We start from the raw sequence: 20,512 nt of genomic DNA, 5'->3' as shown, positions 1-20,512 counted from the left end.
TCCCCATCTCCTTTCCTGGGACTGTGTCACCAATACTAGTCTGAGAAGAGAGGGCCTTGTTAACATTTCTATTAAAGGCCAAATAAGAGCAGGATTCTCAGGACTGTGCAAAGAAAAATTCAAATCCGACCAAGAGAGCTGTGCGGTTAAAGCAGGTGACCATTCATCAGGTCACTGAGGACACAGGAGCCTTGACTCTTGGCTGGTCCCTAGGTTGGAGCGCTAAGGGAGGGAGCCTAGGGCGGCATCATACAATACGGATGTTTCTGTTCTGGGTTCCTGGTTCTCCTCACATTCCCAAAGTGTCTGTGAACCCAAATAAGCTTAGGACCATTCCCCAGTGGAATGGTGGGTCACTCCACTGCAAAGCTCACAGAACTGCTCTCTGCCCAGTGCTGGGAGAATCCTGGATTGTACGAGTGTGAGGCTTATCCCCCTGGACCCACTGACCCCTTCACTTTCATACTTACTGCTCCTGCAGGCAAGGGTGTGGCTCCTCAGGGTGGGTCCTAGACCCTTCAACTCTTGCCCCTGTATTTTCTTTTCTGCAGGTCTCACAGGACCCCAAGGACCTCAGGGTGAGTCATCTGGTCACTCCCACCTGCCACCTCCTTCTAGGCTAGATACTGTGACTAATACTTCTCTAACCATCCAAGGGTTTCCTTTCCTCCCCAACCCCTAGCAAACACAGGCTCAGGTCCTATGTTGTGAGTCCTGAGAAACACCTTAAAAAGAAAACATGCCTTTAATCCCAGCACTCCGGAGGCAGAGGCAGGTGGATCTCTGTGAGTTCAAGGCCAGCCTGGTCTACATAGTGAGTTCCAGGGCAGCTACAGTGAGAACCTGTCTCAAAAAAAAAAAAAAGAAAGAAAGAAAGAAAGAAAAGAAAAAAGAAAAAACATGCACAGAACAATCTAGACTGTCACTCTGATACCAGTGAGGTCTGGTAGTTAGTGGTGTTAGTGCTATGCTCTGTCCCCCTCTGATGTAGGAGGAAACCCAAGCCATGGGGATATTGCTGGCCAAGAGTTAGTTAACCAGCTCTGGTTCAAGAGTTAGTTAACCAGCTCAGTTAGTTAACCAGCTCTGGGCATGCCCAGGTTACCCAATGGCTGGAGTGGAGGGAATGTGTGCTCCCCTGCATTCCTCTGGTTCTGAGGGCTCTCCCTCTCTGGGATGACCTTTGTATTAAAGCCCATCCTTCAATACCCATCTCACCGATCTGTGCTTGAGAAATCTTAAGCACATTCAACCCTGCATTTTCTAAAGGTAATTAGACAAAGACGAATAGTGAAGTCAAGCAGCAGACCCCACAAAGGTGAGCAGATACTGGTGCTCTGGATGCAGCAGGCCCTGCCACAATCTCCAGAGACAGGGACAGTGGCAGCTTTGTAATCACCAGGCACTCACAACTCATAGAGACTCTCCCAGAGCCTCTGCCTGCCTCAACCCAACTGTGGCTCAGTTTCCTAGACAGGGATAGGGCTTCGGGTGAGAGATCCACCCCCACTCCAGGTAGCTGAAGGCCAGGCCTGGGTCTTGCTGCTTCAGCCAGCCAGTGCCACCATGCTGAGTGGCAGAACTTGGTTACTGCCAGCGGGAAGGGAAGGAGGACGTCCAAAATTGCTGAACCTTAATCATCCTGACTGACTTATGTTTAATCACATCAGGACTTCCAGGTAGCCCTGGCCGACCAGGAACTAAAGGTATGTGATTTTCCCAATAAGATATTCTTTCTTTTCACTAGCCATTTTTGTATCAGGGAGGGGTTGTCAGGAGGGAGGGCCCTCTCTGGCCAGAGTCTGGATCAACAGTGGCATCTAGTGGCTCCAACCGAAGGCCGAGAGATGGAGGCCCAGGAATCTGCAAAGCAACTGGGCTCTGGGTCCTCAGGCCCCACCTGTTCTCCACACAGCCTCACTCCCAAACCTGAGCCTCCTTTCCGTATCTCCAGGCCCTTGTGGCAGGAAGAAAGGAAATGATGTCGCTCACCTCTAAGCTTCCCAGACCTGGTTTGCTTATAAGATGCTCTAATTGCCTCTGAAATACCATCACTTAGGCTTGTTCCCCACTGATGTGATATATTCTGTGACAGGAGCCACGCTTGGCCTTACCCCCTGCCCTGGCCCAAGTGTGACTGGGGACACCAGATCCTCTAACAGGCAGCTCTGTATAGGTAAAGAGGAGTGTTTCAATTCTACTAAGGGCACAAAGTCAAAAGACTAAGAGAAGATACCAGAAAGTCTATTCCTTTGTGATTTCCTGTCCAAGGGGACTTCAGACCCTACCTGGACAAGATGCACAACAGGAGCTATGTTTCCTGTTGTTAGATTGTATTCCCACAAAACAAACATAAGTGCTTTCTCCTGCTTTGGCCTTGGCCCCTGCTGGAGGAGATCACACACACAAAAAAACTAACCCTTTAAAGGGGAAAAAAAAACATCCTTTCAAATGTGGAGTTTAATTGCTCACAGCCAAGCCTCCTAAAGGATTCAAAGAATGGGGCTTCCTTTTTTAGTTTTAGGGGTGAAACTCAGGGCCTCATACATGCTAGGCAGTCTGCTGCTGAGCCTGGTCTCCAGCCGCAGGAGCTTTTCTATGCTCTACTCCTTTGGTGTCCCCAAGCCCCATCCATAGATTGTCAGTCAAGAGGTTCATGGAAAGATGGACACGTTTGGGGGCATGTGAATCCCTGTCCTCATCCTGAAAGTCCTTCAGTCACAGTTCCATTTTTATCATTCAAGACCAATGGCAGGAAAAAGCTGTGGCCTTTTATGTAACATAGGATTGCCCAAATTTACCAGTTGCAAAGACCACTTTCATGCTGCCCAGCCCCTCCTGCCGCCCAGGGAATCAGAGTTCTAATCAGCTCCCTGGGACCCCACTCATAGGGGCATGGCCTCTACCCTTTGATCTTCAGGTAATTTTCCCATGAATGATCATTCCCAGGAGGAAGTGATAGAGTGTGGCATAAGAATGGCTCTTGTATGAGTCTCATTCTGGCCTCATAGGAGGACAGACTTTCCCACAGCCTCCAGGAAACCCCTTCTCTGAGAGATGACTGATGTTCTGAGTCGCTGGGTCTGAGCTGAGAGATGCTCAGTGTACCCTGGATGACTACTCTCTTCCTTGACCTCCCCAGGTGAACCTGGTGCTCCAGGCAGAGTGGTGACCTCAGGTAGGCAGCCCAAAAGGGTCCCTCCCTGGGTTCTTTTTGCCTGTCCTGTGCAGAGCACCAGCCCTGGCTCTGCCTCAGTGTCTTCCCAGAACAGTCAGTGAGTGGGCAGGTGCTCAGGGCAGAATGTAGGACCAGGTCTGTGGGTCAGCAGCCAGGAAAGGAGGGAAGGTCAGAGATGATGAGAGGCAGAGGCCACTGACTGCCTCCTAAAGGTAATGAGTGGGGCTCAGTGTTCCATGATCCTTCTGTTTTCAGAGGGATCATCAACAATCACTGTCCCAGGCCCTCCAGGACCTCCCGGTGCCATGGGACCCCCAGGACCTCCAGGAACCCCAGGTTGGTACATCTTACTTTAGCTCAAAACAGTTGCAGGCCCTGGCAGGTAAGCTAGATTCTAGCCATGTTTACTCAAATCCTGGCATGGACAGGAACCAACAAAGAGAATAAGGAGGGCTCAAGACAGCCAAACTGCTGTGCTCCCCAAGAAGGGGCACTGTCCTGTCTCACAACAGAGCCCAGTGCTGCTCTCTACATTTACAGATGGAACTGAGTGGGTAAATGACTTACCTAAAGTCACACAGCCAACCAACAGCAAGGGAGGGTTTTAGTCCAAGTCACTCTGCTTCCACAGCCTGTGGCCAGTCAGAACAAAGGCTTTTAAACCCTTTGTTTCTTTGTAGAAAATAATTTGATAGTCCATGTGAAGGACAACACAAATACTGGTGTTCTATTAGAGGAAAGTATCCCCAAATCACTCAGCAGCATGAGACAGCTGCAGAATTATGGAGATTTTTGAGGGCCATTGTGAGGAGATAATAGCATCATTTAAAGTGGCTGTCAGGGATTTGTGTAAGCTCTGTGGTTGTGACTATGTGCTTACAAAATGAAAAAAATAAGCAGAAAGGAAATAAAATGAAACACTCAGAAACTAAAGAATTACAAATGATTTTTTTCTATTTTTCCAAAATGCTTGCTATTTTGCTATATAGGCTTTTTAAACATTTTTAAAACTTTTTTATTTTTATGTGTATAAGTGTATTGCTTGCAAGTGCACCTGTTCTGCAATGCCCTCGGAGATCAGAAGATGTCTGATCCCCTGGAACTGGAGTTATGGACGGTTGTTAGCCTCCATGTGGGTGCTGGAAATCGAACCCAGGTCCTCTGTAAGAGCAGTCAGTGCTCTTAACCACTAAGCCATCTCTCCAGCCCCCTTTTAAACATTTTTAAAACTTATTTTTTATTTATTTTTATGTGTATGAATGTTTTGCCTGTGTGTATGTAAGTGCACCACATGCATAAAATGCTTACGGAGGCCAGAAAGGGGCATTGGAAACCCTGGAACTGGAGTTACAGATGGTTGTTAGCTGCCCTGTAGGTGCTGGGAACCCAACCTGGGTTCCTACAAGAGCAACCGGTCCTCTTAACTGCTGAGCCATCTCTCCAGCCCCTTGTTAAATGTTTTAATTATTTAAAATATTTATATTCGAATTAAGTACATGACTTAACCAATGCAAGTATGTGCCAGTCTTTACAAGCTCTAACGAGACAGAACACTACAGACACATAAAAGTCCCTAATCAGTGAAGACCAGCCCTGCCCACCTCAAAGGTCCTTTCCCTATCATAGAGAGTCTCACAGGGCTGGCCTCAAATTTCTTATTGCTCTTAATGTACCCAATCTGACCCTCCGGATGGCTGGTCCATGAGAAGTCTGCCTCCCCAGGCACCTGCCCTTTCTTCAGCTCTTCCTGTCACCCTAGAGGTGTGATTTAGTCTTTTCTTCTGCAATTCTGTTCTAGGCCCTGCTGGCCCTGCTGGTCTCCCAGGACAACAAGGTATGGTTCATGGGCTGGGTCCAGGGGACTTTTTTCTCCAGGCACCTAATTTTGCATGAAGAGAGAAGTGTGTGTTTTGAAAAAAGAAGGGTGAAGGCCTTCAGGGCTCTTCACAAGGCACCTTCTTGTAAGGCCTCAGCTGTGAGGAGAGCCACCTCCTCCCATCCATTTCTGTGTTTCTGAGAGGATCAAGTCCTTAGGACAGGAGGACTAAGGCTTTGTGGCCCCTGGTCAAGGTTGAACAGACTATTTTCATAGGCCTTGGTCTTCTTATGATGGGACCCTAATAATCACTACTGTCCAGCAATTTACACAACTATCAGAAAAACTAAGGCTTACAAAAACCTGGCCCAAGTCACCCTGTCAAAAGTACCAGCCATCCCTGCTTTCTTCTTGGCCTGTCTTTTCTCAACTCAGCCCTGCTCAAACCTTTCCCTTCTCTAGATCCCATCCTCTCTCCTGTAGGACCCTTGACTGGGTCCTTGACCTGGTCCCTATTCCAGAGGGGAAACAGAAATTCATTGCTGCAGGCAGAGCCCTCCCTAATTCTGTGTGCTCCCCTACAGGCCCACGAGGAGAGCCAGGACTTGCTGGTGAATCGTTCTTTAGCAATGGTGGCTCCATCTCCGAGGTCCTCTCTGCCCGTGAGTGCCACTATTCTCCACAGCAGTGTCTCTAGGAAGTCAGTGGAGGGGAGATGACAATGTCCTCAGGGCCTGGGCAGCTGCTGTAGTGAGTCATTGCAAGGGCTTGATGTGAGAATGACCCCTGTCTGTGCTCTGAGTGAAAGCTGAGGAGAATGGCCCAGTCTGTCTGGTGTGGGAGGTGGTTTAGTCATGGGAATGGGGCAGCTGACACAGTGGCTCTGGTCTTCCAGGAGGGCCAGGGTCTGGTCAGGCCTTGAATGTGAGTGTGACTGGCAGAAATCATATATATCTGACTCAGAGGCCAGTGGTAAAAGTCCTGGGGTTCTCAGGCACAAGTTACAGGCCAGGAGGGCTGACCCTTGTGGCCTCCTGTCTACAAAGCACTTGCAAGTGCCCAGGTGAGCCTGCAGCTGGGCCTCCCACATGAACACTTAGATTGCTGAACAGCAATGATAGCAGGCAACCTGGGCCAGGCCCTTGAGGCATCAAAGCATTGCAATGGGGGATTCAGCATTTGGCGGTATCTCTTTGAGCCCTAGCCGTCTCAACACCCCTATGGAGCAGGTCTTACTGGTTTACAAAGGAGGAAACAGAAGCTGAGAGAGGTTGAAAGTTGCCTAAAGTCACCAGTTAGACATGCAGGAGTAGGGTTGGAGCTCAGCCTGGCTGACATGGAAGCCTAGGTCCCTACCCATCACTTTATACCCCGAGAGGGGTTGTCAAGGCATCTGCAGCCCAACCTGCCTCTGAGCAAGGGACATCCCAGTAGATAGGGTTCTAGAGGGTGCTGTGATAGGATGGGAGTCTGGATCGGAGCCTCACCATTCTGATGAGAGGTCAGGAGCATGACGGTGAAAAACCTGGCCAAGCTTTCACTGTTTCTGTTTGCTCCTCTACAGAAGGTGTTGACTTACGAGGTCCCCCTGGTCCACCTGGGCCACGCGGGCCACCAGGTGAGCAGCTCAATGATCTTTGGTGGGGTGGGGGCAGTCTTGGGGGTCAGGGAACATGATGCACTTCATGAGGAAGCAATCCTGCCCTTAGGAGTGAATCAGCTCCCTAAAGTTAGCACTTCCTCTTACTTCTACAGGGCCTTCCATCCCGGGCCCACCAGGACCCCGAGGCCCACCAGGTGAGAGCTGAGCACCTTGCTAGAAGAGCACAAGGGCAAGGGGGGTGGGAGGCAAGGAGACTCAGAGCCCAGGTCTTCTCAGGAGGAACGTCCCTGCCTCCTCCTGCCAGCAGGGGGCTCTTGGCTCACCTGCTGGCACTACTGAGTCCTGGGCTTCTCTTCCCTAGGAGAAGGCTTGCCAGGCCCACCAGGATCTTTCCTGACTGATTCAGGTAATATCAGGGCATCAAGTCACTCCTGTTTCCTACCTCAGCCCTTACCTGACTGTGGTCTCAGCAGTGTGTCCTCCTCCTTCTGACTTTCAACTTGGGGGAGTGAATGCTAAGTCTTCCTACCACTTGCTGCATGTGGGTAAAATAAGCAGTCAATCCAACTACCCTGGGAACCTGGCTTGAGGGAGGAGCCATATCTGCCCTTGGGAAGATTCTGGACTAACCAAAGATGCCTGGTTCCTATCCTCAGGGAACTGGGATTTGAAGAAGTAGGCAGGATGCACGCACATAAAATAAGTGAGGCAACATTAACACAGAAATGTATGAAAATAGCTTGAGAGCAAGCATTAGACCGGAACTTGTCCCTTCTAGAAGATCCATCCACCTACCTACTTATCCATCTATCTACCCACCTGCCCATCCATCCATCTGCTTACCCATTCATCCATTCATCCATCCACCCACCTACTTATCTATCCATCCATCTGTCCATCCATCCATCCACCCATTCACCTGTCCATCTACTTACTTACCCATATATCCATCCATCTGCCCATCCCTACTTACCCATCTATCTATCCATTCATCTTTTCATTCATGTGTATGTTCAACTTTTTAACCATGTAAGCAGCTGAACACACATCCTTACAAGTACACACATATATGATAGGTATTGACTGAGCACCTACAGTATGCCAGGTGCTATGCTAGGTGCTGCTTCCTCAGAAACATCACTTCATCCACACTCACCTATTTCTTTCCTCTGCAGAAACCTTCTTCTCTGGACCTCCAGGCCCACCTGGACCTCCAGGCCCAAAAGGAGACCAAGGTAAGAGCAGTGTCTCAAGAGACTCCAGGAGCCAGCTTGTCCTCTGTCTTCCTACCTGGTGACCAGAAGTGTTTGGATGAGGCTGTATGAACAGGGGCACTTCATCCTCCTGCCATGGCCCATCAAGCTCAGCGGCCTGCAGCATGGGAGGGGGATGGCAGGGTGGTCAGAAGTTGCTAAGAATTCCCACCCTATTCGACTTTGTGGAAGGCAGTGCTCCAGGGTCTGTGTCTACTCCAGCACTGGAGTCCCCATCACCTCCCCCATGAGCCAATGGAGGTCACAGTATCTAGTAGTAGGTATCTCACAGCTTTCTTCCTCCTTCCCTCAGGTCCCCCAGGCCCCAGAGGACATCAAGGTACATCAAACACAACCTAGGGTAGGGGGTTGAGTGGCAAGAGCTGACCTCCAAGAGCCTTGAGCTTATTTGAAGTGCATTTGGTCAACACAAGCAGATCAGCAAGTCTCTGTGGGTGGCTAAATATCTGTGTGTGTGTGTGTGTGTGTGTGTGTGTGTGTGTGTGTGTGTGTGTGTTTTGCTGCTCAACGAGGGATGCAGGCCCAGCACTGTGGCTCTTGGAGGTCTTGAGAGGGGACCCGGGGAGAGACAGAAAGGAAAAGTGAGACTGACTGACCTGTCCCCTTCTCTGTGTATCCCTCAGGGGAACAAGGCCTTCCAGGGTTCTCAACCTCAGGTAAGTACAGAGCTCCTATTCCATTCTGCTTCTGGCCAGAGCCCTTCTAGCCCTGGCTGATGGTACTGTGTATTTTTTAATCCTCCTTTTCCCCCTACTATTTAAATACCCCCCCCACTTTATCCATTTCCCCCTTGGTAACACCTATCTCCTACTGTTCTCTCTCAGCTCCCTCTTTTCCTTTACCTCCCTGGTTCCTTTCCATTTTCCTGGCTCCTGCAGTTGCATCAGGATAAATATTCACATACTGTGTATAACTTTTTGCTTCCAGATGCTGGTTCTCTTGGATTCAACCTTCAGGGACCACCAGGCCCTCAGGGACCCAAAGGTGACAAAGGTCAGTGAAGAGCAGGTGGTGAGGAGTGGGTCAAGGACACAGTACTTCTAGGCAAGTACCCAGGCTTGGAGAAAGAAGAGGGAGACAGAAGGGCAGGCTGGGGAAGATAGGGGCAAGGACAGGGAAAGGGACTCTGTCCAAATGGAGCTCGAGGTATCACAAAATCAAGACTGTAAGACATGGGATGATTGCTGAGGCCACCACTCAATGTGTTGACTTAAGTAGGGAAGGCTCCTGGAGGAGAAGTTACAAACAGGACTTGTGGGTTTATTGCAGGTGATCCTGGTGTCCCAGGTACTCCTGGAATCCCTGGTGGTCCCTCCTCTCGAGGTAAGGATCAAAGGAGGATGATGGCTCCAATAAGGATGCTGATCCCTTCATTCCTCTTGTACACAATTTCCATATTGATTTGGTACCTCAATATCTAGAGTTAGCTGGCTATGCCTGGGGATCAACAATGTGAAGGGAGCAGGTCCTGGGAGCTATGGGTGAGCTCAGAGAATGGAAGCTGTGAGACAGCGAGCAGCTGCTGAAGTAAAGGAAAGGGTGTGAGGTCTGGCCTGGGTCAGCATCCATCTCTGCCCTTGCAGATGGGGCCTTTGTCTTTGCCACTGTCCTACTTCCTCCATCGAGAAAGCCTCCCTCTCCCCAGGCCAGGCAGACAGGCAGTGAGATACTAAATTGGGACATTTTCTCTTCCTTGCAGGGGGATCATCAAGCACAATGTATATGCAGGGCCCACCTGGCCCTCCAGGGCCCCCTGGGCCTCCAGGTTCACTCAGAAGCTCTGGCCAGGAGATCCAGCAGTACATCTCAGAGTACATGCAGAGTAAGTGGCTGATCACCCATGCCTAGGAGAGGAGAGCAAGGGAGACAGAGAGAGGGTGAGAAGAGCTGTCTGTGTGGCCAGGTCCAGGTTTCCCACCCATGGAGCCTGGCCTGCTGGTCAGAGAGCTACCCCAACACACCTGTCCACACTTCTTCACTCTACCTAGAGGTCCGTATGCACATACATGCACGCACACAAATATACACACTCAACTGTGTACACGCCCCCCCATCCCTGCACATGGGTGATTTGTCAAATGGACGCCTCACTGGAGTCTTTTCGATTCGTATCCTCACAGACAGCATAGGCCTCAACTTCAGTTTCTCTATCAGTAACATAGGAGTCCAGGCTCCCTGCTGGTCCTGTCTCGGGCCCTGTGTGGCAGGGGCAGTCTTTCCCTCCCAGGCTCTGGGTCATCTCTGCAGGGTGGACAGGTGCTCTTGGGAACAGGCTTGAATACTTCATTTTTTGTTGGCAGGTGACAGCATTAGGACTTATCTCTCTGGAGTTCAGGGTCCCCCAGGTCCACCAGGTCCCCCAGGGCCTGTCATCACCCTTACAGGAGAGACTTTTGACTACTCCCAGCTGGCAAGCCACGTCGTGAGCTATTTGCGAAGTAAGTCCATCCTGCACCCTGTGCTTTGTCACCCTCCTCCCAATAGGTCCCCTTTGTTCCTAGAGCCTCATCTCTTAATTCACTGGATGCTCTGCCCCGCTCCTGGATATGACCTTTAATTCTCCAGTCATCACAGTTGGGCCACTGGGCCCAGCTTCAGTAAGCACTTACCAGGCTGGAATGGAAGCATGCTGGGGGTCAGATATGCAAGCACTTGACCAGCATGCCCCCAACTACAGGTCTGTCTCTGTCCACAAAAAGGGATGCTTCAGTTTGGCAGTGTCTTATAGGAATCAGGCTAAAGCATATTCTAGAAGACTGCATTTCCTATGGAAAGTCAAAAACCACTTCTGGCCTTTTCCCCATTCCTGGGCCTGAAATGCCCCGTTTGTTCATTTCCCACAAAGAGAAGTACCTAGTTGACCTGACCTTTGGATTCTGGATGCAGAGGGTCTGCCCCAGAACCAAGGAGGTAATCTGAGGTCTTCTTCCCACAGCATCAGGCTACGGTGTCAGCTTGTCCTCTGCCTCCTCCTACGAAGATATCCTGGCCGTGCTGCGCCGTGAGTTGCCTACATTGGGCTGAGGGGCCTCTTTGCTCTCCTTACAGGCATACCTGTCCCCGGCACAGCCTTATAAGGGCTGCAAACAAGAGGCAGTCCTCTGGGACAAGGAACCACAAACTCACTCACTGTTCCACCCTGCATGCTGAGTCACAAATAGATCAGAAAAGAGAGTATAAATCTCCCTCTCCTTCCACTGCAGGCACCTGGAATTGGTTTGATTTCCCTTGACCAATGTGCATCCTAAGAACCAGGAACTTCCAGCTGTCACTCGGGAGCCTGATTGTACAGAGGTATCAACAAAACATGTCCTCTCTGTTCTAGGGAATGATGTTTGGCAGTACCTCCGTCAGCACCTGATTGGCCCTCCAGGTCCCCCAGGGCCACCAGGAACCAGTGGAGATGGGACTTCCTTGTCCTTGAACTATGAAGAGCTAAGCAGACGCATTCTCAACTATATGTCAAGTAAGTCTGCCTTTCTGCCTTCCCTCTGCAGCAGAAAGGTCAAGAGGGGCCTTGGGTGAGGACTTCACTGAGATGGTCCTGCTGACCTCCTGCTGTTGGCTGCACCAACCCCTGTGGGGGTGTGGCCTTCAGAGCTGTTCAAAATGTGCAGCCCCAGAGCAGGTCTGAGAGCTGGCAGTGCGAGTGTCGGAGAGCATCCCCATACTCAGCAGCCTACAGGCAGTGCTGACCTGCTCAGGGTCCTCCTCCCTGCTCTGGGTCACTGCCCAGACTACATCTCCACCTCATCCCTCTCCATAATTCCTCTTGCCCTTCTGTCCAGATTGTTGTCTGCCCTGTTCCCTGTCAGGGCATTTGCATCCACCCTCCTGTGCCCTATGTGCATTCATCACAACTTGGGACTTTTTTTCTCCAGGTTCTGGGATCACCATTGGGCTTCCTGGCCCACCAGGCCCGCCTGGCCTGCCGGGAACATCCTATGAGGAACTACTTGCCTTGCTCCGAGGTAAGCCAAACAGGGACATTCCTCAGGTTTGGGGTGGAAAGTGAACCTTGGTCCAGGTTGACTGACTCCTTGCTGTCTGTTGGTGTCTCAGGGTCTGAATACAGAGGCATCATAGGACCTCCAGGGCCTCCAGGGCCTCCCGGGATGCCAGGCAATGCGTGGTCCAGCATCAGTGTGGAGGACCTCTCGTCTTACTTGCACAGTACGGTGCTGGGGAGCAGGAGGGGGACAAAGGGTGCAGCCTGGCCTTGAGGGTACTCCTAGCAAGGGCTGCCAGGGGGGAAACTGAATCAATGTGCCATTTCCTAATGGGTCATGCACAGAGCTGGGCCCTGGAGGGCTGGAGAGGGTCATCTGAGGAGCTCTTAATCATGGCAGCAGGACAAGTAGAGAGAGACAGAGCTAGCAACTGCAGAGCTCATGAACCATGTGAGCAGTCATGTGATAAGGAGTTCTGGCTCCCCATGGTGAAGGTCTGGGAGGAGACAGGATATAGACTGAAGGAGTGAACCCACTGGAAGCAGTCATTTCCAGATGATGTCAGAAAGGGGCTGCTCTAGGCCTCCTTCCCCTCCCTACATGAAGGAGACCCAGTGGGCATCTTCCCAGTCCATGAAGGGCCCACAGCAGGTCCTGAGGCCAGTCTGGAACTGTAGCTTTCTCTACCCATGGTCCTGATCTTTCTTTCCCTCCCCTCCCACGCAGCTGCTGGCTTGTCCATCATCCCAGGCCCTCCAGGCCCTCCGGGACCTGCAGGTCCCAGAGGGCCTCCAGGTGTCTCAGCAGCTCTGGCCACCTATGCTGCTGAAAACAGTGACAACTTCCGCAGCGAGCTGATTAGTTACCTCACAAGTAGGTGTCTTAATGTTGGTACCCTCCTGTGCCCTCTCCCCAGACCATCATGGTTCCTGATGTGGGGCAGTAGGTACTCAGAGATGCCTAGAAGACAAACCCAAGTATTAGAAGTACAGGAAACCCAGTTGCTTACCAGCGTTCTGCTCATGTATAAGTGCCCCCAAATTAACTCTTGGTTGCTAAGGGATGGTAGAATTCCAGAGACCCCCTAGCACCCGACTCTTTTGTCTTCCACAATTTGAGCTCACACAGCTTCTTACCCCACAGGTCCTGATGTCCGCAGCTTCATCGTTGGCCCTCCAGGCCCTCCAGGACCACAGGGACCACCTGGAGACAGCCGCCTAGCCTCACGGGACAACTATAATTGGGGTAGCAGCTCCTCCATCAGACGGGGCACTTCCCACAGCTCTTCCATGGGCATAGGAGGTGCCAATGGAGGATCCCTGGGTGAAGATGGAACCTTTGGTGCTGGAGATGGAGGCCCCTATGGCACTGATGTTGGCGGCTACAGGGCGGCCGCAGGAGGTGGCATGTATGGTTCCAATGGTGAATCATTTGGGGCTGGCTTTGCTGGAGACCTGGATTACAACGAGCTGGCAGTGCGAGTGTCGGAGAGCATGCAGCGTAAGTAGGGACCGTTGGGCTTCAGTGAGCAGGAAGCGTGTGTGCACCTCAGCATCTAGGCTCCAGAGACTGGCCCCCTCATTTTTGGTGCACCCAGGTTGCAGAGACAGCAATTCTGGGATCAGATGGGTAAAGAATAAAGCGAGAAGGCTCCATTCTGTTTCTCAGCTAGCTCATTGCCAGGGGATCCAGTACTAGCACCTGAACTGTGGAGGACAGAGCACACACTGAGGGGCTTGGCACTTTGCTCCCCAAACAGCTCACTTGCTCCCGATTTCAGTGGGGACCGCAGGAAGGTTGTTAGTCAGAGGTCTTTTCTCGCTCTAACTGATCAGTGCAGCCCTGCAGGTGTGCCACAACAGGTGTAGGCTTGTTATCATTCTCCCAGGAGGGCAGAGAGGAAATCAGGGCTTTTCCCTCCAGGCAGCTTCTTCTAGTTTAGCTGCTTTGAGTTAGGCAATCTGAGAATGCTGGCCTTCTGCTGAGGACAGTGCAGGGATATCCGCCTCCTACACCCATACCCTCGTGTTTTGCAGGTCAGGGCCTACTACAAGGGATGGCCTACACTGTCCAGGGCCCACCAGGTCTGCCTGGGCCCCAAGGCCCCCCTGGCATCAGCAAAGTCTTTTCTGCCTACAGCAATGTGACACAGGACCTCGTGGACTTCTTCCGGAGTAAGTGCATCCTGACTGCTTTCCAGCACCAGCCTGCTGCCTAGGCTCTCGTGGGGGCTGATACCAAAACACCAACCTCAAGATAATCCTCCTTAGCCACACCTGAGATGCTGAAACCAGTAAAGCCCAGCTTTGTTTCCTCAAGTCCAGACTCCACCACTTTCTGTGTTACTTTGAACAAATCATCTGCCCTCCCAAGCCTCAGGCAATCTCTAGTCTAAGGTCAGATTTATTTTCCTTCCCTGCAGCTTATGGAGCTATCCCAGGACCACCCGGGCAGAAGGGAGAGGTGGGCACCCCAGGACCCAAAGGTAAGTGGCACAGGGATCCTGCGTAATGACCACCTCTTGCTGAGCAGCAGCTGGTGCCACTGTGCCAGCCTTCAGCCCTGCACTCAGGCACTGGTGTCATACCTACTTCTGTTCTTCTAGGTGACCGGGGTCCTGCTGGACCACGAGGTCTTCCTGGGCCACCTGGCCCTCGAGGGCACAAAGGAGAGAAAGGAGACAAAGGTAATAAGCACTGTGGGGTCTGGCGTCCTGGGGAGGCTGGAGATCAGTAGAGGAGAGGTGATTTGCTCTTGGCAAGAGGAGGCTGTTTAACATCACTTTACAGCTAGGGAGAATGGAAGGTGTGCTGCTGCAGAGTAGGAAAGAACCAACCTGGTACTGAAATACACTAAATGACTTAGAAAACCATATAGTCTTACAAAGCATATACAGTCCTTGGAGCCATCTCTGCAGCTGTCACTATTGATATTGTTGCTCCTGCTAAGGTCGCAGGCCACAAGCTAGTTAACTTCCTACTCATCTTCTAACTTTCAGGTGACCAAGTCTTTGGTAGGCGGAGGAAGAGAAGCATCGGCATCAAGCCATGAGCTGGACTTGGCAGAGCCACCAAGTACTGGGACCAGTCCTTGCAACACACATGGGCGCCTATGTGAAATTCTCACTGGAAGGTGAAAAGTGGAATTGATCAACATCCTGCTGAGACCAATAGTTACCTAGCAATGCTTGTTTTAGTCCGAGCGGAATATATACATACAAAAAACGCCAAGGCACACAATCTGAGACAGCCTCATTGGGTGGACCTTAAGAGTAACTGCAATGTCTAAGATGAGATTCTCTGCTATCTAGATCTGAGCTCCTTGGCTTCGTTAGCACTTAGTTCAGACCTCGACCTCAGAAAGCCAGTTACATAAAGATTGGCTTTGGGAGTCCTGGAGCTTCGCCTAGTGTAGTGGTCCATGCCTATAATCCCAGCACTTGGGCAGGCAGATCTGTGAGACTGGTCTACATAGTAAGTTCCAGGCCAGCTAGGACTGCAGGAAGACCCTGAAAAAAAAAAAAAAAAAAAAAAAAAAACAGAAAAAAAAAAAAGTCGAGAAAATGGGGATGGGGCAGGGATGGCCTTCCTAGGGGGTGACACTTGATGGAAGTGCGCTGGTTACTGTTACAAGGCTGGACTGTCAGCTCCTTCCTCCCCTGTTCACTCTACATTCTCTAATCATGGAAGAGTTGGCTATGAAGAAATTCAGAAATTCACTTCCTCGGTTTGTTATCACAGCATAGATACAGATCATCTCCCCACTAGCTTACAAAGTTTGATAACAGCTATGGCCTGTAGCCATAGAGCTGGGACATTTTTCCAGATGTTTTAGAACCAACAGGACAAGAGGAGCAAGGAAGGGAGGGCAAGGAAGGGAGGAAAGCAGGATACGCGATGCTGGGGAAAGATGGCTTCAGCTCATGATGCTACCCTCTGCTCTGCATTAGGAAGCAGCATGGGTGTCTGGATGCAATTGGTTTTTAAACACTTTTTACTGTCTAAAAACATTTGTATATGGTCGTAAGATGAAAAGCCATTTCAACTGTACAATTCCCAATTAAAGTTTTTCTTTTTTAATATGTTTACTATGAATCATGTGAGAAAAGAAAGTTTAAGAAAATAATCTGGGTTTAACTGGCTCTAACACTGTTTATTACAAATCTAAGAAAACAAAATTCACTATATTTTAGGACACAGCCTCCAGCATTTTATCACTGACAGCTTTAAAAGCAGATTTTATCTGAAGCTACTAACTCAACATAGACGTGACAAAGCAGCTCATTTTCCCCTCAATTCCTTGAAATATAAACACTATGCAACACATTAACAAGCTTCTTTGCCATTAATGTAGTGACCTGTTCAGGGGCCAAGGAATCATGACTGCAGGCCAAATAATACATGGACTATCGAGACTTCTAGTAAAAGAAAATGTACAACTATCAGATGCCCCAGAGAAATGCATAGTAAAATCAGATGCTCAAATCCTGAAGAGGCTGCACTTGGCAATTTGTTCATTTGTTACAATCTGCAACTCTCAACTGCTAGATAATTAAACAGAGGATTAACATAAATTCACAGCTACACCTCTTCTCTTCAAAGATGTTTTCTGTATCATCTCTCCTGAGTGATGATCACCTCACAGATCATCCTAGAGAAAACACACAATTCCGTTCCACTCTCAGCAAATAGCTGATAGCACCAGCCAGTCAGTCAAGCATCAGAATGCTGTGTGGTCTTTGGCCCAGTTGTTCTATCCCGACAGCTACCAACTAGGAATCAGCATGGGACCCTGATTCACAGTGGCCTTCACAATTTCAGATAACTTGTTTTACCGCCAACACAAAAATACTATTGACAATATGCCTTTTAGTTTTAAAAGAATTTATCAGTTTCATGATGAAAATATTTTTGAAATAGTACTTTTTACTTTGGGTTCAAGTATAACATCACTTTTAACAATTCTTATCTTGACTAATCAGACCTAGGAAATTTCCCCCTTGTACCAGGCTTTACTAAAATATTAAAAAAAAGTCTTCATAGAGTTCTGTATCCACATAAAATAGGGTAAAAGTCCAACCTTGCTACCTTCTCTGGATAAAACCCAGAGGATGGACAGACATGAGCAATGTCTTCAGCTGGACAGCAATAGATCTGAGCCTCTCTTGTTTCACTGGGGAAAAAAAATTGGAGGGGGAGTTCAAGAATGAGCTCAATATTGCACAATAGATCCAGATTAGAAAATTACATCATTGCCTTGCTCTGGCCATGTGCCAAGTGATGCTGCCCAGGGTTCACTGAATCTTGAACATAGCAGCAGCAAAAGACAAAGGAGTTTCTTAGTATAAGTTTTCATATGATTTGAAATTTGAGAAAAATAATCCCAAGGGAAAGGAAAGGAAATAAAAACACATACACACCTTTATATCAAGAGAAACACTAAAAGTACCTTCCAAGGAATTAGCATGCTGAAGGATACTTACCAGTAAGTTAAAAATTACATTTGTCTGGAATGTGTATGTTTGCATACCACAGATGTCTGGAAACAACAATAAAATCTGGATAGTCGAAGACCCAGAGGAAGTCAAGTTTGAAAATACAGCTAGGATGGGGAAAAAAAAGTTCAAAGTGTTCTAAGGCAGGATAATCTTATTTCAAAAGATTTTCAATTAAAACAAAATGCTTCCCAAAATAGATTAAGAAAACTTTATTGTTTGACAATACCATGATTGAAAAGACATGTTGATCCCAAATAGACAAGAGGCATGATCTGAAACAAATCTCTCTTTGAAAATTTAGCTTGTGAACTTATTATACCGCAAAGGTTCATTTGTAAGCTGCAGCCAACATTTAAAACTGATAAAACCCTCTATTGCAAGCTTTTTAGCAGAAATTTTAAAGAATTCTCAAAACCATGTCAACCACAGAATAGCAACAGTCGAGGCTTAATTGTGTGCCTCTGACATTAAAAAAGTACTTAAAAGATCATCCCATGTCCTACAAGAGAGCATTTCCCAGAAAAGAACTGGTTTCCTTAACCAGAAGACTGTTCTTCCACTTCAGTTTCAGGGGTTTTTTTATTCGGCAATATTTCCAGCTAATAATTTGGCTGAATTTGGCTTCTCAGAAGTCTTTGTTGAGTAAGCACAGTGTGGAATGGGGAAAAGTATGTAGTTACAAGGGAACTGGAGGAGTACAAAAATGTTACTTCTGAAACTTGCTGATGCTCAAGAAATCAGAGAGCCTCCCTTCAAGAGGGTCTCATATGCCTGAGAGCTTGTGCTTGAGGAAACACTACTTAGAGGTAGCTCTGGTTCTGGTTTAAACTTAACAATAATTTGCTGTATCCTGTCACATAGGAAGGATCCACTATTTCCAGCAAAGTATAAGCACTCTAAATTTCCTCCTTACCCCCCTCCCCATAGCATCCCCACAGAAAAGGGTAAGAAAAAGCTAAATGTGACTTGACCTAGAATAGCAGCTAATTCAGCAACCCACAGCCTGTGGGGTGACAGGACTAGAAAAGGAAGCCTATGCTTGGGCTCTAGGAGCTGAACCCACAGAAGTGTAGAGGTCTGGAGTGCCCATAGCAGGCAGGGAAAAGGGGAGGTGATTGCTTGGGGTGCACACATGGAGTTTCTTTAATACACTGCATGGCACATTCAGCCACAGTAACCAAACAACCTAATCAGGAATGGATTGAACATACTCTCAGATTTCAAATAAGTCTGTGCCCCTCACCCACTCCCACCTACACTTCATGCAGAAAAAGAAAGATCACTATTATCTACTTGATATAAGGCGTTACAAGAAGCAGGCAAGTATGGGTATAAACAGCATATACTATATAAAACACTTGCTATAACCTGAAGTATTAAGATGAATGTTCCCCCTACATATGCACCCACAGAAATATAGTCTCTTGCTTGAAGGAAAACTCAAGCATGATTGGTGACTCCCGAAGGCAGGTTTACAGGAGACGAGAGCTGCTGCTGAGCTCAGAGTCAACAGCCCCCTTTGAGCCACCCTCCTAGATAAGACACTCTCAGTATCAAGTTGAAAGGAACAGTAAGTTCAAATATGCAGACCAAATTATGTCTGAAACTATTTAAGTGATGCTGAAAAAAAGTCCACTGACTGAAGTATTCATTTTTAGAAAGCCAATAAACTGAAAAATTCAAAGAAGAAAGTGGTATGAGAGCTTTCCTCCCCTCTCCCTCTTCAAAAAACCATTAAATACACTGGGCAACATTATACCATCATTTTTATCATAACAATATAAACAATTTCCATCATCCTGAATATTACTTTATAAAGATATATATTTTAAAGGCTTTCAAAAACAGTTTTCAACCCAGCATTTGAAAATAAAGCATTAAAAGAGTTTTGTATACAGTAACACATTCATGGGATAAATGTATACACACATATATACATATACACATATACATATATACATACATATATATATATATATATATTTATATTTATATAAAAAACAAACTTGGCCAAAAGTTAAGGCTACCTACAAAATTGTCCAGGTAAATTATGCTTGTCAATACAATTATAAAATTAAAATTACATGCATTTTTAAGTCATCTAACTCAGATAAAGTTCAGCAACCATAATTTTCAAATTAACTGTAAGAAAGTGCTACCAACATTTACATTATCTTAATATGAACTGGTGTTCCCACAACATTACATTTATATTTATGTTCTTCACCAGCCTCAGGATGTAACTAAAAACTGAAATGTTTACAATTTGGTAGGGCTAGCACTCTTAGAAGAGAACAGGTTGCAAATGGCAGGCAGTGAGCATCATTCACAAATATGTGGTCTCACACACGGGAGCTCTGTTTATAATACTGTTGACCTGATCCGTAGCTGAAATTCTAAACTTAAAAAGGAACTACGAGTGAACATTTCATTAATAATTATACATATCAGCAACCACATGATCAGGGTTTCAGGCTTTACCCACTCAAAGTAAATAATTTAAACATGGAACAAAATAAAACCAAAATGTACTTAAAAGCAACCTCATTTGAAATAACAAAATGTCATTTTTGATGAATGCCCAATATTGAATCAAAATCTGTTGTGAAAAATATTCTGAATAAACGCTTCTTTTAAGACAAGTTTCAGAAAATATATTTATAAATATAAGTCAGGGCAGAGAGGCCTTTAGGACATTTTTTAAACAGAATTTGCTGAGATACAGAAAACCCCACTTGTTTTAGGAGATAACTGAAACAGCTAAATTTAGATCACTCATTTACAATGTGCTGGGCTTTCTATTTCCAATTTGCACATTTAAAAGCTAGGGTTTTCTTTGTTTTTTTCCCCCAGCTTTCCAAACTTTGTATAGCATGCCTTTTAGGATGAAACTTTCTATTCAATGATAAAAGGAGCAAGACCTTAAAATGATGATGCTGAGTGCTGAGGGTGCTTTGTTCCTGTTGATCAAAAAGAAAATGTTATTTTAGGTGTAACTGAAATTTAATGTTTTAGGCATTATCTTAATATAATTAGCACCTCAGTTATTAGCTCTTGCCTAAATAGGCAAATGTTTATGACAAATTACTGAAATCATTTTTCTCTTTTAAAAGATTTTGTTTCTATTTAATGATAAAAATATATCTATTTACTGAATCACCAGCATATTTCTGCAACTCACGGGTTTTTTTTTT

The 20,512-nt window shown here is 47.5% G+C and overlaps 1 protein-coding gene across 1 annotated transcript in view; it reads left to right on the top strand.

Moving 5' to 3' along the window:
- The window catches only part of Col17a1 (collagen type XVII alpha 1 chain), a 51,017-nt gene extending 35,867 nt beyond the window's left edge, over positions 1-15,150 (top strand). The window contains exons 32-56 of the mRNA XM_008845701.2: positions 552-578; positions 1,671-1,706; positions 3,143-3,178; positions 3,434-3,514; positions 4,977-5,012; positions 6,559-6,612; positions 6,750-6,791; positions 6,959-7,003; positions 7,773-7,832; positions 8,164-8,190; positions 8,495-8,527; positions 8,799-8,864; positions 9,141-9,194; positions 9,571-9,693; positions 10,172-10,309; positions 10,807-10,872; positions 11,197-11,337; positions 11,753-11,842; positions 11,934-12,044; positions 12,548-12,694; positions 12,965-13,321; positions 13,858-13,995; positions 14,244-14,306; positions 14,427-14,507; positions 14,820-15,150. Coding sequence (XP_008843923.1) covers positions 552-578; positions 1,671-1,706; positions 3,143-3,178; positions 3,434-3,514; positions 4,977-5,012; positions 6,559-6,612; positions 6,750-6,791; positions 6,959-7,003; positions 7,773-7,832; positions 8,164-8,190; positions 8,495-8,527; positions 8,799-8,864; positions 9,141-9,194; positions 9,571-9,693; positions 10,172-10,309; positions 10,807-10,872; positions 11,197-11,337; positions 11,753-11,842; positions 11,934-12,044; positions 12,548-12,694; positions 12,965-13,321; positions 13,858-13,995; positions 14,244-14,306; positions 14,427-14,507; positions 14,820-14,872 — 2,105 coding nt within the window. The 3' untranslated portion in view covers positions 14,873-15,150. The remainder of the gene's footprint in view (positions 1-551; positions 579-1,670; positions 1,707-3,142; positions 3,179-3,433; positions 3,515-4,976; positions 5,013-6,558; positions 6,613-6,749; positions 6,792-6,958; positions 7,004-7,772; positions 7,833-8,163; positions 8,191-8,494; positions 8,528-8,798; positions 8,865-9,140; positions 9,195-9,570; positions 9,694-10,171; positions 10,310-10,806; positions 10,873-11,196; positions 11,338-11,752; positions 11,843-11,933; positions 12,045-12,547; positions 12,695-12,964; positions 13,322-13,857; positions 13,996-14,243; positions 14,307-14,426; positions 14,508-14,819) is intronic.
- The last annotated feature ends 5,362 nt before the right edge of the window (positions 15,151-20,512 follow it).

Source organism: Nannospalax galili, unplaced genomic scaffold (assembly GCF_000622305.1).
Source record: "Nannospalax galili isolate Female #2095 unplaced genomic scaffold, S.galili_v1.0 scaffold161, whole genome shotgun sequence".
Classification (NCBI taxonomy): Eukaryota; Metazoa; Chordata; class Mammalia; order Rodentia; family Spalacidae; genus Nannospalax; species Nannospalax galili.
Note: the sequence above shows the minus strand (reverse complement) of the source record. Positions and strands in the feature narration are given on the sequence as shown.